Here is a 15944-nt window from a genome sequence, read left to right as displayed (position 1 = left end):
CCTTCCCGACACTGCTGCTACCACGCAAAACCTACAGGACAGTCCAGACAACACCTTATTCCCGCTGGGCCACCAGTCATGCACAAGACTGCAGTCCCCACGTGATGGCAGTGCTGATTTCTCACCACTCTTGTAGTTTTAACGATAGAAGTAATGCCAGCAAAAACCATTGCTTTAACGGGGTAGGAGTTCACTAATAGAAACCACCTGCAAGCGAGAAGCTTTCAAATGCATACAGCTTTTTATTTCAGCTGGGACCACATAAGTCCTCCTCTTTGAACTGGTACCACATACACCTTTACCCTACCCTTCGGGACTTGATTGTACTAGCTGCCACGCACTGTCACTGTTTATAGATTTGAGATGATGGCATCACTAATAGCAAATGTGCTTTGCAACTGTCCCAAGGAAACTGACCATAAACCAAAACCAAATAAATACATAAAGCCTCCAGCATCATCTCTTGCAAACTGCACACATAGGCTATATACACCTGAGAGCTGTCATGTGATAAAAACAAGCCCTGGGGGGGAGCAGAAAGATCACCTTAACATTAGAAATAGCACAGTCAAAATGCACGTGGTTTGAATACAGGACAGGAAGAGTTAACAAAAATATTTAAGTCACTTAAACAAACCTGATAAGGTCTCTGGAAGTAAAAACAAGTGATAAAAGTGTCTAAGCTGGAAAGTTAAAACCCTTTGTCTTGGTTTCAGCTGGGATAGAGTTAATTTTCTTCCTAGTAGCTGGTATAGCGCTGTGTTTTGGCTTTAGCATGACAATAATGTTGATAACACACTGATGTTTTAGTTGTTGCTGAGCAGTGCTTACACTAAGCCAAGAACTTTTCAGCTTCTAATACAGCCCTGCCAGCAAGGAGGCTGGCGGGGGACAAGAAGCTGGAAGGGGATGCAGCCAGGACAGCTGACACAAATTGGCCAAATGGATATTCCATACCATACAATGTCCTGATGAAAATAAAACTGGGGGGAGTTGGCCAGGGGGTCATCAGTCAGCAGGTGATGAGCAATCACATTGCTCATTCCTTGTTTTGTATATTCTTTGATCATTATTATTATTTTCCCATCCTTTTGTGTCCTATTAAATTGTCTTTATCTCAACCCACGAGTTTTGCCTTTTTCCTATTCTCTCCCCCATCCCACTGTGGGGGAGTGGGCCAATGGCTGTGTGGTGTTTAGCTGCCTGCCAGGTTAAACCCTAATACTCTTTTACTTCTTTTTCATTTTGTTACATAGAAGAACAGAGACAGAGAATTGATTACAACACTGGTTTCATTTACATATGTATATATACATTTTAACATCGGCAATATATGGCTTTGAACCTGCTAATCATTCCTTAGTTCAAGCAAAGTCTGAGGCTGACTCATGGACACCAGTGCAAGCGGAAAGAGATAAAAATGCAGTTTTAAATGCAGTACTAAACCACTTAGAGCAGTCTCCCACCACAAGCTTACAGAGGTTTCCTCAGGTCAGAGTCTGGCCTTAAGTTGAGAAGGCAAACTATTTCACTAGTTCTTTAAAAAAAAAAAAGAAAAAAAAGAGGAACAATGTTAATTCATTTCCTCTCTACTTCGAAAGATTTGATTTTGTAACTGCACTCCTGAAGTTTCTGTAACTTATTAATAGTCTAATCAGGCTTACAGCCACTTGCAGTTACAATACACAGGTCATTCTCATCTTTCTATAACTTTCCTTTCATGCAATGAACTACAGAATAATCTAGGCTGGAAGGGACCTCACTGACTCCACCCTCCCACTAAAGCACAGCTTCAATGTTGGGTCAGGTCACCCAACCCTCATCCAGTCACAACAGCGTGGCCTCTAGGGCTGCAGAGGACACAACCACTCTCCTATGGAGCGTGTTCCTCATGCCCACGCAGAACTTTTCCTGCTGCAACACACAGCTGCTGCCTCTCATCCTCCATCCACGCACCTCCAGGAATAAACCAGTTTATTCAGCTGATTTTGGCAGCTCTGCATTCTGATCTCAGGAGGCCAGGCATGACTGTCCTGTAGGCCGCTTGGCTGTCCCTTTAGTCTCTCCATGGCAACACAGATAACCAGAAAGGTGCATGCAGCTTCCAGAAACTTAGCAGTTACAAGTTATTGCCAAAGCAAACACACCTGTTTTCTTTTTCCATTTAGTTTCAGGAGGGTGTCAGTGTTCACAGCACCAGCTGGGTGGGGACTGCTCTTTGCCACCACAATGTCTCACCAGCCCTGCAGGGAACCTTCTGGCTGCACCACTGGCATGGAGAACGTGCTGGGAAGAGCAGCACGGTGCCAGAGGCTGGGAGCCCTGCCCAGCAGCAAGGGGACCACAGGACACCTGGGGGCACCTGACCTGGGAGAGCATGGTGAAGAGGCCTGAGTGGAGGCTGTGGGGCGGGTTGGCTGCCTCATGCCTGGTCAGCATGCATAGCCCTTCGCTGGAGCAGCTTGACAGTGAGGTAAGCTGAGGTGCAGCAGGGTGGAGGACTGAGGTGAGGAAGGGTGATGAGGTGGAGAAGAGCCTCATGGCAGAGAAGGCAAGGCTGAGGCAGCAGCCCCAGCCTCCTGAGCTGCTGCAGGCTCTCTAGGCTAGGAGGAGACAGGTTCTGTCTATTCCAGAATGCTTCTAGAGGAAAGAATACATTAAAACCATGGAAGCCATGTAATTAACACGGCGCCAGCACTACTCACCAAGGGGGCCCAGGAGGTAAAGGAGCTGCCACACTCATCATGGCGGCCAAGAGTGCCGCACACTCCGCAGCGCCACTCTCACTATGGCGGAGCAGAGCCGGGACGACCCTCTCGACATGGCGGCCGGGGCGAGACGTGGGCGGATCCAACCTGGTGGCCGGCAGGAAGCCGCGGCGCTGCCGGAAATGCCCCCCACGGAACGGCGCCGGGGGCCCCGCGGGCCCCCACTGTGCGGAGCAGTCCGGTGGCGCCGGGGTCCCTCCGCGCCGCCCCCCGCCCAGTGCGCTGTGGGCGCATGGAGCCCCTCCCCTGGCCCCACCGCCGGGCGGCCAACGCCGCGCCCGCAAGATGGCGCCCGGCTGCCCCGGAAGCGCTCGGCGGGCGGGGAGGGCACCCAACATGGCGTGGCGGTGCTGGGCCCGCGCGTGGGGCCCGCGGCCGCAAAGGTACCGCCGGGCCAGGGAGAGGGCGGCGGGGCGGGCGGGGTTGGCGGCGGCGCTGACAGTCTGCCTCTCTCCCCCGCAGACTGACGGTGCTGCTGGAGCAGCGACAGGGTTTCCGCCGGGCGCGGCCGCGGCCCGAGGAGCCCCCTGCCGCCGCCGCCGAGGCGCGGCCCGGCCCGCCACCCCAGCGCCGCAGCCTCTGTCCGCCCCCGCCGCCGTCCCACGCCGGCCGCCCGTCGCCGCGACGCCTGGTCAAGCCGCTCCTGTTCGCGGTGGGGGTGAGCGGCTCTCGCGGGGCGGGGTTCGCCGTGCCTGGCCGAGGGGTGGGCAGCGAGCCCCGGCGGGCGGCTCGGTGGCGGGGTCCCCGTCTTAATTGCCGTTACCGTGCCCGCAGCGCTGAGCAGCCGGGAATGGCGCGTTACGTAAGGCAGGGTGAGCCTGGCTTCCTCGGCCGAAGCCGCGGGACAGTGCGTTCGTTTTGACTTTATCCCATACTGCCCAGTTCACAGGCTCTGCCTTCGGATCCGCCGCCATCTGGCAATACGAGTCGCTCAAGTCGCGGGTCCAGACCTATTTTGAGGAAGCCCGAGCAGACTGGCTGGATAAAATACGGCCGCAGAAGAGGGGGGACTTCAGAAAGCAGGTACACGGAGCCAGGCCCAGCCTGTTCACACACGGGTGGGTCCCTGCAGAAGCGTAAAACACGACAGCGTCTTTCATGTGGTGCACCATTTGTACAAGGATGCTTGTCCTGTTTGTCCTGATTTTTAACTTGGAGAAATAATAATAGGTTCTCAGCAGATTACAGTAGATCCATTTCCTTACAAGAAAAACTGATAGAATTCGTTCTAGAAAACTGTAACTCTCAATATCACTACCATCTTCACCCTGAAATGCAGGGAAGACAGGTCAGTAGTAGTTTGTATATCTAAACTAGGTACCTTTTACTTTTTCACTATAAAAAAATTCCATTCTTGCTATGTCTAGGTGTTCTCAAAAGTCAATATGAACTCCCAAAGAGGACACAGCTAGCTTAAATTCTGAACCTTAAGCACAAAATTCTGAAATGCATTTCCTATTTTCAATCTTTACTTCACAAATATGAGGGCTTAAAGGGCTTTTTTCTTTATGAGAGCTGACATTTCCATCAAAGACTTTCGGCTGTAAGAACAACGTAAATACTGCAAGACTTGTCAGAAATTTAGCTGACATCCTGAAATTCTCAGTCACTTAGTTTTCAATTAAGTGTATTTGAAACTAAACACGCATTTATGTTTTACATTTGTTTCAAGGATACTACTGTGGCTTGTGATAGACCAGGCTTGATTATTCTTTCAGATCTGTTTGTTGAAGGGAAGTAGGGCTGAATGTGGAGCTGAGGAAGCACGGAGTCCTGGGTAGGACACAGAGGAGCTGTTTTTGTAATATGTATTGTGCATGCTGTGGTACTTTTGAAATGGGTGTGTGTTGTGGGTTAACCGTGGTGGGCAGCTAAGCACCACACAGCTGCTCGCTCACTTCTCCCACAAACCCCCAGCTGGATAGGGGAAGAGGAAAGGAAGAAGAAAAGCAAGAAAACCTGGGGGTAAAGATACAACAAGAACCCAAAGATTCATTAGTAAGTGAAGGATAAGTGGGAGAAGAGAGAAGAAAACAAAACGAGTGATGCAAAGGCAATCGCTCACTATCTCCTGTGGGTAGACTAATGCCCAGCCTGTTCATGAGCAAAACATGGCTAAACCTCCTACAGTCCCTTCTTTTCCCTTTTATTGCTGCACCTGGCATTATGTGGTAGGGAATATCTCTTTGGTTAGTCTGGGTCATCTGCCTGGCTCAGTCCCCTCCCAGTCTGCAGGGGCAGAGTGAGAAATGAGCAAGATCTTGATACTATGCAAACGCTGTTTGGCAAAAGCTAGAACATTAGTGTGTTATCAGTCCTGTTTTAGTCAAAAATCTAAAACACAGTGCCATGTATGAGGTGCTATAAAGAAAATTAACTCTATACTAGCCAGGCCCAGTACAGCATGCTTTCTTGCTTGGTGTATATGAACTTCAGGTAAGATTATGATTACCACTCAATATTTTAAATAATTTTGGTTTTATGCTTTTGTTTTCCTTCAAAATCTGAAGGAGGAAGTCTGATGATTAGCTATCTAAAAAATAAAAAAAACCTACCCTGTTATTAATAGGCTTAAACTCCCAATCCCCATCTTCAACTGGTAAGTTCTATTTTTAAAAGTTCCGAATCCCCCAATAGCTTCTGAGGGCATCTGAACAAATGTGATTTTTCTACAAGAAGCAGTGTTTTTATACTGGAAGACTTTGTAGGAAATACCAGTATGTGTATCCCGTGCCAGAGAATTAAACAAAAAATGCAATGAAGTTGTTACTTTAATATCAAATACTGAATGGTTTGTTTCATACAGCATTATTTCCCCCCACCTCCAACCTGCAGATCATTTTTAATGACATTGTTCCCATCAGTATGGTTGGAAAGCCATTGAGCTATAAAATAGTTGTCCAAAATGATTCTGAAAGCCGAGGAAGGGAAGGAGGGGTGGAATTTGTCTGTGGGCTGACTGCGCTCAAACTTTTTCAGGGGTTTTAAGCTTGGAGGAGGGCTGGGTGAGCTGGACGCAAGGGGGAATGGATTCCACATCTTGTGCGCCACCTCTGCAAAAGTGACCCTGGCACAAAAGTGGAATCTCTCAAAGGTGGGTGGTGTGATGTTAGACAGCATTAGGGTGAGGCTTAGTCGAGGCAGAGTTTGTGCTAACTTTGGCTAATCTGCTAAAGTAAGCATTATAGGCTAGATCCTTGTTTAGTACAAGCAGAGGTAAACCCATGGATTTGTGTAAAAGGTTATAACCCCATTCTTTTGGAAGAAGCTCTTCATCTACGTTGTGATATTTTATGAAAAGGAGAGTAGATAACTATTGTTGAGCAAGGAAATGCCAACTTGAAAAGCTAAACCAGTCAGAAATAAAAAAAGGTACAAAACCAATTTACTTAACAGATTTCAAGCAAATGCTTTCTGTTCTTAAAAAGGTAGAACCTTACATGACTGTCTTTGAAGTTGCAAATACTCTATGGGAGCACTGATGTAAACAATTCTGTTTCAGGTTAACAGCTGGTGGAATAACCTGACTGAGGGTCAGCGGACTGTGACAGGTTTGTGTTAGCTTACAAGTATTAGACATTCACGGGAAGACAAATATGGCAAACAGGTACAGTATGTTAAAACAGATGGCTTTCATACCACGTTTAGGTTGTTGGGCACAAAGTATGTGTAAACTTACACCTGCACGTACACCATTTCCGCTGTGCTTCCTTCTCACAAACTTTTTTGTATGCATTCAAAAAATTCCTATGCATCTCTGTGAGAGAGTATGGAGGATTAGAATCTTCTCCCAGCAACATTTTTCTCAGGAACCATGAAAAACAGCAAATGCTTTTAGAAGGAGTAGGTGTATATATTCTGCTGGTACATGGAAATAAAATTCCCTAATAGTAGCTTTTTTTTGCAACATGATGTATGTAAAATAGCAAAAAAATTATCATGTAAGCTTTCCTTTGGTTATGATATAGTTTTGCTTGGTTAGCCTAACGTCACTTGAAATCCCCAAGATAAATGTAACGTGTGGAGAGAAATTGATGAGAACTTGATTCAAATAAAATAGCTGAGCCATAGCCACTGTTATATATTCAACATTAAGTATTTACTAAATCTCTATTAGCAGGTTGTTAGCAGAAGGTTACTTAAATGCTATTTCTATGTCATTTACTTTTCTACAGAAACATTTAGAAAAAAAATTTCAACCAACTTACTAACTCTTTGAAGTGTTGACTCCCAGTATAAGAATAGACTATACAAGTACTGAATGTTTGGGGCAAAAATAATCTCAGGCCACTCAATAAGTCTTGTACAATGCTTTGAATTACTCTTCAACATGCAAGCCAGCTCGTGATACAGATACAAATATTGTATTGGGGAGGAGGTATGTGAAGATTCATATTCTGTAGTCTCTAGAGCATCCCTCAACATCTAGTTAATCTATTGAGCAATACAAATTCTGGTTGGTAGACCCTGAGACATTTGGATAGTCACTGTTGATTGCCATAACAAGGTTGGGCTTACTGTACTGAAATTGTTGACAGTTCTGTAACTGGTTTAGCATGCAGGGAAAATATTTCCTCTGATAAAAGAGCATGGCGGAATAGGGTGGAGTGTCAAAAGAACAGATCTATTGAAATTCTGATTCTAGGATTTATATATCATAGTTTTTCCCAGTTCTTACATTTTGTTGCAAACTTCTACTAGAGAGTAATTATGTGACATTTACTATTATGTAAACCAAGCATGATTATTTTCCCTTTTAATGTTTCTAGTTATTACAAAACATTTTAAATACCTAAATGCTTGGATAGAAATAGAGAAGGTACTTTAAACAAGAAACAATAAATTTGCATCATTATGTTTCTAGTAATTTGCCTTCTAAGTAAGATTGCAATAAACATCTGTAAAGTAAAAAGCTGCACATTTGCTGTCTCCCAAAGGTGACTATACTGTTGCAATGCCAACTCAACTTTTTACGCTTGATGTCTAAGCAGTACCTTTACAGTTCCCTCAAAACCAAAGTTCCTGGAAAAAAAGGCCAGGATGTGTATTGCGTGTTTGTATGGTTCCCCTAGTTTCACCCCTCCATGCACAGTTAAATGCAACTGTGGCATTTAGGAGTGCGCAGCTAGAGAGGCATAAAATGGGACCTCTTAAGCTGGCTCATTTCATTGGTTATACAGTGGCATAGAAGTCTGAATAGCTTCAGTACAAATTTTCTGGACTGTTGAATTCATTGTACTGTATGTTAAAACAGTTGCAATTAAATGTCGTATTTCTGACAGACTTCCTCTATATAAATATAGCTTCTAGTATTTTTCTTAGCTTTTTCTAAACTGTATGAAGAAGTAGATACTGCTTTTAATGGAATAGTGAAGAAGTATGAACTTTGTAAGCTTACTTTTGAATGCTTGTTTACAGTAAGCATTATGGTGTGTTACATTCATAATTTGCTTTTATACAAATTTTTTTTCCCCCTCTTAATAGGTATTATAGCTGCAAATGTCTTTGTATTCTGTTTATGGAGGCTGCCTGGCATGCGACGGATTATGTTTACATATTTCACCTCAGATCCATCCTCCAGTAAGTGAATAGTAATTTGGGTGACTTTTCTACATTGGGATGTAATAGAACCTCTGATCATACTGCAGAAGCTTGGGATGGCACATTGCTTGTGGGTGATGGAGCTACAAGTAAGCTATCTCAGTCATGCCCATTACTGCCTAGGCAGGAAATAGTTTGAGGTGAAAAAAGGTAGAAGTAATGGATCTGTTTTTTTCTAAAACAAACACAACACTGGTGCTTTTTTGAAAACTAAACTAGTTTTTCTTTATGAGTCCATCTCTGTAGCAAAATGATTTTCTATAGATGCTAATATATTAAAAATCTTTCACAATACACACATCTAAATAACTTTTTTCCTTTCCAAAGCATAGGAGTCATGTCATAAGATGAATGGTTTTTACGAAACATTCCCCAGTAGGTAATTAAGACTTTCTAAAGTAGCTGTTTTTACAGCTTCCATATCTCTGGGGTATATGTTCTACCTTTCAAAAGGTACTGTATGGAATTTGAAATTGGTTACATTTCTGGGTTTACTACATAGCTTGTATTTGAGAATTCTAAGCATAATTAGCCTATAGTATGTCTTGATAAATTTCTAGTCTGCATGACATGTAAGTTGAAGCAAATTAAAACACTAACTTTTTTTTATCCATTAATTGTTTTTTCTCTTTTGTAGGAGCCCTGTGTTCTCCCATGCTGCTATCTACATTTAGTCACTTCTCTCTATTCCACATGGCAGCAAATATGTATGTTTTATGGAGTTTTTCTAGCAGCATTGTCTCTCTTCTGGGATGTGAGCAGTTCATTGCAGTGTATCTTTCTGCTGGTAATGTTAAATATATATATTTACAACACTTAAAAAATATAAATATGTATTCATGCAAGTAAAGCGTGTGCATCGTTAATAGAAGTATGATGACAGATGGCCATTGTTCAGTCCCGCACATTGCTTTATACTAACTGCAGTACTTATTCGCTGTCATACAGAATTTTGATGGGCTTGGGATATTGGGTGTCAAAATGTCATGACAAAACAAGCATTTAGTTTTAATTCATGCTTAGCTACCAAAATAAAACAGGTCTTAATACAGACTCATAGGAGTTTTGTGGGAAAAGATAAGTTAAGTAAAATTAATAAAACACACACACACACCCCCTCCCCGCCAAAAAAAAAAAAACAACCAAACCCGCACAGAGAAACCAAAACAAGCAATCAGACAAAAACCGAAAAAACCACAGCACCTACACTAGCTTCTCTAGGAAGGTGTTCACATAATATTGTTGTTGGACTTTCTTGCATTTATATGCATTGCTGGCATTGTTTCCAATAGCCATTTTTACTTTCTAGGGGTTATCTCCACTTTTGTCAGTTATGTTGCTAAAATGGCCACTGGAAGGTTTGAGCCATCCCTTGGAGCTGTAAGTATCTTGGAATATGTGAGACCTTATAATGATCTCTGAAGCCATTTTCAAAGCCTGCTGGATTCTTTAACCTCCTTAAAAGCCAGGAGTATACTTGGGATAGTGGAAACTAGGAGGGTTTACCAAAACCAAGTAACCAGGCAGTGATTCCTGTGTAAGAACTTGCCTATTCTTCAAATATGTTAATTGTCTTGCAGTGGCAGCCCAGAACTAATGCCACTTAATGCTAATGGCTTGTAAATGAGTACTTATCGGCAGGACCTCTTGTCACTGAGCAGATAGTTCAGTTCTATAACTTACTTCATAAATGTTATTGCATAATTGTGTATCACAGTCTTCTGTAATTGAAAATAGAATACTTTAGAAAGACATAATGTAATCGGACAATCAGAATCATCATGAGATGCTAGGGGATGCTGTAGGGAACGCTGTGCAGAAAGGGTAGCACTTGCCAAAAGTCTCACAGTATGAAAGATACGAAGCAGGCTGAGGAGGTATTGTGGTTGTCTGTTCTTTAGAAGTATTTTTAGTAGTAGAACATTTTAAAACACTTAACATGCTATAAGCTTGAGGTGAATCTAGCCATTTGCCAAGTTTTAAAGGCTTCTTAACTTTACTAAATAATTTTGATAAAAGCCAAATGTCAGATGCTTGTTTTTCAATTGGAATGAAAAAAGTCTGTTGAGCTGTCCTGAAGTTAGAATTTTTGGTAGTGCTGTCTATTGTCCCTTTATCTTATGAATAAACAACATCTGGAGCAAGTTACTTTCCATTAGTGTTATTGATCTGAACTTACTGAAATTGCCACGCTTTTTTTTATTATGTAAAGTAACTGCCATTACTTTACTGTATTCACAGCCTTTCCATTGAGATATTTCATGGATACAAAAGCCCATGGTCAATTTAGTACAGACCAGGGAATTGCTTGTTTCATTGACAAAAGATTTCTTGTCCCTGTCCATCTGTTATTTTGCTTCTTTTGGTACAAGCTTCAGAATGATTCCTTTCATCTAAGATGTCTGTGTTTGATTAATATATGTTAGAATTCTAGGGCTTACTGGGGAAAAAAGCACATTAATGGAATTTGTTATCGTAAAAATCAGGGGGATTATTTCTTAATTATATAGGAGCACCTGAGGGATTTTTCGCAGTATTTATAACTTCAGATACGGAAATTAAATTATGTCTTGTTTTATTTTTATTCTGAACTTTGCTGTGGTGCTTTGTACTTTGAGGTCTATCACAGAGCTGCATTTGAAAGTGAAAGCCAAAAAGGAAAACGGGATCACATGCAGAAAAATAAATTTTCCCTTAAGTAACATCTCATCTTACTTTCACATATTTTAATGTATTTACAGTCAGGAGCTATAATGACTGTCCTTGCAGCTGTATGTACAAAGATGCCAGAAGCAAAACTAGCCATCATATTTCTTCCAATGTTCACATTTACAGCAGGAAACGTAAGTGCCTTTGAACTTCAAAGACATCCCACTCAAAACATTTTCCTCATACCTCTCCAGCATGTGAGCATGTGTCCTCTTCATTTGTTTCTAAGCTGTTACAATTCTTTTGAAAGAGAATACAGGTCATGGAAGTCCTGGAAACTGGTTCTGAACTGTTGCAGCCTAGCATGGTCATTACATGAGTGTGTAGTAAATTTAGAAATATCTTAAATTCCATCCACTGCGGGTCTGTTTCAGATCGATACCAAGAGGTGAAAGAAGCTGGGAGGGACTTAGGTTCACCTGTCTGAGGAAACATGCATACACATGCTGTTCTTCCTGATGGGTGATATTTTTTACAGCAGCACTTATTACTGATAAATTTTTCTTCAAAAAGAGTATCAAAATGGGGAAAAAACAGAATTTCACTTCTCAAGGGAAGTAACATTCCAGCCCTGGAGGAGTACCTGCCTCTTCATTTGGTTACTACTTTCCACTACTTTTAAGAATACTGTTAGGATTAGAAATAAACTACTGAGGCTTTTCCTCGTGTGTAACAGTAGGATTCTTTTTTTCATTAAATGCTTTTAAGCACATCCACTATTTAAGAAAAGCTTCTCATATATCTTGACTTGCTTTAAGTTAATCATCTTTGGTCTACTACTTAAAGCAGTTAAGCTTTGTGATTTCAGGATCATGAGATTTAATATTTTTTGTAAGTGAAGCTTGCAGATTTGAACAACTGTTCTTAGATGTAGCCTTCATGTTTTTCTTGCACTTCTGCTTGAGTGGACATGGGTTTTTTCAGTATGCTACCCTTTAACTGCACCTCTCCTAAAAAAGATGGCCAGGGTAGAAATCTTGGCAGAGACACAGAAAGTATTGCCATGAGGAAGTACTCATTGCAACACTAAAACAAGAGCAACATTGGAATAATTTTAGCCCCAAGTAGGAACCTCTAGTATGTAATTGTATTTCTAAGCTTTACATACTCCTTACATATAGTGTAATCTGCTTCTTAAAAAAACAGGCCAATGTAGCAATATAGCTGCTATTCTAACGCATATGCTTAAGGAAGGAAATCCTACTTAAAAGTAACATTTCATCCTAACATTAAATCTGTTAGTCTTTTTGGAATGAGGTATTTATTACAATTTTGCATATTTACAGTTAGGGTGGTTTGTAGCTCCTGAGGACAGTATACTGTTGCTCATACTGTTTCTGGCCATGGAGTTGTTTGCTATCATCCTGATTTTCTACCTCCTAACAGATGTGTCATTTAGGAGAGTGTGATGCTCAGTTTACATCAAGTGACAGGGATGCTGCCCCTCATGTTCCATCCACTAGAGGGCTGTGTTTGGGAAGACAGATGCACATAAATCTAAACTATGTCAGGATTAGTGAATGAGAATGTTGCAATTCCATGTTTTTTGGTGTTTTCTATAGTGTGTACTCTTTCAAGTAACTGCCTCTTCTTTTTGACCTGTATTTGGAATGTATGTGTAGCTTTAGAAATTAAGATTGGAAGAGACAGAGTATTTGAAAAGGACACACTCCTACCCTGCGTTACTCTGTAGCTGCTCATATCTGTATTTTGGTAGCACAGTACAGCTAAGGACCAAGTCTGTTGTTTTAAAACTTTTTTTTTTTTTACAGTGATAGCTTTGATGTAAAGTTTATGGGATTATTTTTTTAATACCAAATTTTTGCTCTGTACCAGAATATGAAACTTTATTATCAGTGGCTGTTCTATGCTGTGACTGATCCTGTCCATTTTATGTTCTGTTCCTTTCCAGGCTTTAAAAGCCATAATTGCATTTGACACTGCAGGGCTTACTCTAGGATGGAGACTTTTTGACCATGCTGCACATCTTGGGGGAGCTCTCTTTGGAATGTAAGTCTGTGTTTAGTAACTTATGTTTGTTTCATGTTTAAATTCATCCTATATTTTTTCTTCTTTACTTCCTCTGATCTCTGGAATGTGGGGATTTTTTGGAAAGTTGTCTTAAGTAGCATTGAAGACAACTCACTGTTACCTTATGGTATAAAATTGTGTGGAAAATACTGTTAACAGATGCTTAGAACTGAAAGAAATTGAGCTGAACTGTCTGGACTGAATTGTCCTGTCGTCATAACCTGGGCTGGCTTTCGCTGTGCTCCCCTCCCCAGCACATTGAAGAGAGTCAGAAGGCAGAAAAGCTTCTCACAAAACACAGCATGGACAAATTAAAATCACTTTAGAATTAAACAGCTAAGAAAATTCCTTTGTCTCAGTGTTTCTCCTCTAATCACCAATTTGGTGAGAGCTACAGCAGTAGTATAAGCTCAGACCAAATCCCTTTGAGCAGCCTCTACTGCTGTTTCTCAGTGTTGCTCCGTTGTCTTTGTGTGGAGCCTTCCTAATTGGGAAGAACTACTAGAAACCAGTTTGTAGGAAACAGTTCTGCATTGTTCCATGTTTGAACTACATTACCTAATGAGGTTTTTTCCCTTTACCCAATTGCAGTGTTGTCTCAATTTGCACTTACTGCCAAGAGCATTTTTAAACATTTTATGTAGGCATTTTAAAAGCCTACCTGACATTTAACCAAACCAGACAAAGAACAGGTGGAGGACGCTTATTTTGGTCTATGAACTGGTTTGCCTTTGCTATTTCTTGGTTTTCGTGCCAGTAAGTTCTGTGCTGCACAGTCTCCTTTTCTCCCTTTCTCTGGCATCACAAATGCCTTTGATGTAGTCTTGCTAATTCATAACTACTTTCTGCCATGATGTATCTATATCAGCTTGTTAATTATAAGACAGATTCACATATTATTAAAACAGGATAGCAGTTGCAGTAAAAATTGTCTTGAGCTGACAAGTCTTTCCTTCCTCACCTACATATGTTCTACCTATATGTTTTACCCTGTGATCATTTTGGTCACTTCATCCTAAAACATGTCCTAAATAGAGGCCCTATGTTGAATGGACAAAGTATTTTCTATACGTTGCCTCACAGACAATTGTCTGCTTGAGAAAGAAGCTGTATGATTTAGTGGAATGGCCAATTTACCTAGCACTGGCTGATAGCTCATAACAGTGCTTTTGTTATTCAGGACTCAGCCTAATTTCATGCAGTTGCTTCCCCTCCCACCTCTCCACCATAACTTCCCTTGCTTAATCACTTATGTTGATATTCGTGTATCAGCATATATTGTTCTCTATGAATATAAATTAAGCTAGAACACTTTGATAGATTAAATCTTCATTTAGATGTTTATAGAAGAAGATTCACTTTGAATGCAATGTGGCTGTTCATTGGGGGGCAGTTGTATTTACAGATGAGAAAAATACTTTCACTTGGTGTTGTCAGTAAGGATTAGCACAAGCAACAATAGCGTTTTAACAGTCTCTTAAATGGAAATAGTTTTTTGCTTCTCTTTTAAGTAAAAATCATGACAGCATGAAATTAAAGGCTTGAAAACCATTCATTCTCAGACAAGCAAGAACACTAGGAGGTTGTCTATTAGGAGTTAAAAACAAGTGGCTTACCTGCCACTGCCACTTTCCAAGAATGTTGATCTGTGTCAGTTTATTCTGTCTCCTATACTAAGCATTTGAGTTACTTGATCAGTGATCAGCCTGTTCCTCAGATACAGAGGGAAGTTGCAGTTGGTTTTCAACTACTCTTTTCTTCCTCAGGTGGTATGTGACCTACGGCCATGAGCTCATATGGAAGAACAGAGAACCACTGGTGAAAGCTTGGCATGAAATGAGGACAAAGAACACAGGAAAAGGAGGTGGAAGATCTAACTGATTCTAATCCCAGAGATTCCTTGTGCCCAAGGGGTATATTACTTGAAGACAGGGGATTGAATTGGTTTTGAAGGGGTTTTTTTGCTACTCCACATTAAGCCTCTAAGAAGCTGAGGTTTCTAATGTGAACTAGTTACAAAAACGCATATCAGTAGAAAATGAACTCTGAGAAAGGTGGAACAATAAAGGTTTTTATCCTGTTGCTCTGAGGTAACAATCTGCATTATATTTTTTTTTAAAGGTGGAATAAAAAAAGCTTTCCAATAAAGCGACTAAAAGCTCTGTCTAAAAACCAACTTCAAAATGGGGTACAACTGGTTAATACTTAAGATAAACATTTTTAAAACTGAGGGAGTTAATGGATCATGCATCCCCTAACGTCTGCCAAACAACACTAGGTGCTTTCCTAGAAGGCACACTTTAGGACTTGGACTCAACATAAGGCTAATGTGATGAAGTTCAGTGGTCTCTGTTGTTGAAAATATTGGATCAGATAAGCCAATGGTCTCTTTCAATCTTAAACTTGAAATACATGAAGCAATACTAGATTGTTTGCCAAAGCTTACATACTGGTTAATGGTCCAGCTTTATTTGTAAACTGTGGCTTATTCAACTTGTTTTAATTTCTATCCACTTGCAAGATGTTGTCACATCTTGTTAGAATTTCCTACAATGATACCTTTTTCTCTTTAATAATTGTGTGCAGCAGAAGAATGACTTATACTGTCATTTTGGATATTTTACTGTGAGTTATACTGCTTTCTATATTCTTGAACTGCATTAGGGAGTTTTTGCAGGGTTTTGTTGTTTGTTTGCGGTTTTTTTTTTTTTAAGTTGCACTGTATTGCTAGCTTTCTTTAAGGTTTTTCTAAGAATTCTAAAACAGTAACATTTGGTTCAGAATGTGCCAGTTCTAGAAAAATAAGCAGCTTCAGCAAAAATAGATGAGGTGCCA

At 41.2% G+C, this 15944-nt stretch overlaps 1 protein-coding gene across 1 annotated transcript; it reads left to right on the top strand.

Moving 5' to 3' along the window:
• Positions 1-3104: 3104 nt before the first annotated feature.
• Positions 3105-14990, top strand: PARL (presenilin associated rhomboid like; the record flags this gene model as incomplete). Its single annotated transcript, XM_082003324.1, has 10 exons — positions 3105-3151; positions 3231-3426; positions 3651-3791; positions 6271-6319; positions 8253-8348; positions 9007-9156; positions 9679-9749; positions 11111-11212; positions 12991-13088; positions 14876-14990. The coding sequence occupies 10 exons, from the start codon at positions 3105-3107 to the stop codon at positions 14988-14990; spliced, it is 1065 nt and encodes a 354-aa protein (XP_081859450.1).
• Positions 14991-15944: the final 954 nt, after the last annotated feature.

This window comes from Phaethon aethereus (assembly GCF_964289735.1).
Source record: "Phaethon aethereus genome assembly, chromosome: 9".
NCBI lineage: Eukaryota > Metazoa > Chordata > Aves > Phaethontiformes > Phaethontidae > Phaethon > Phaethon aethereus.
This window is presented reverse-complemented; position numbering and strand designations above follow the sequence as displayed.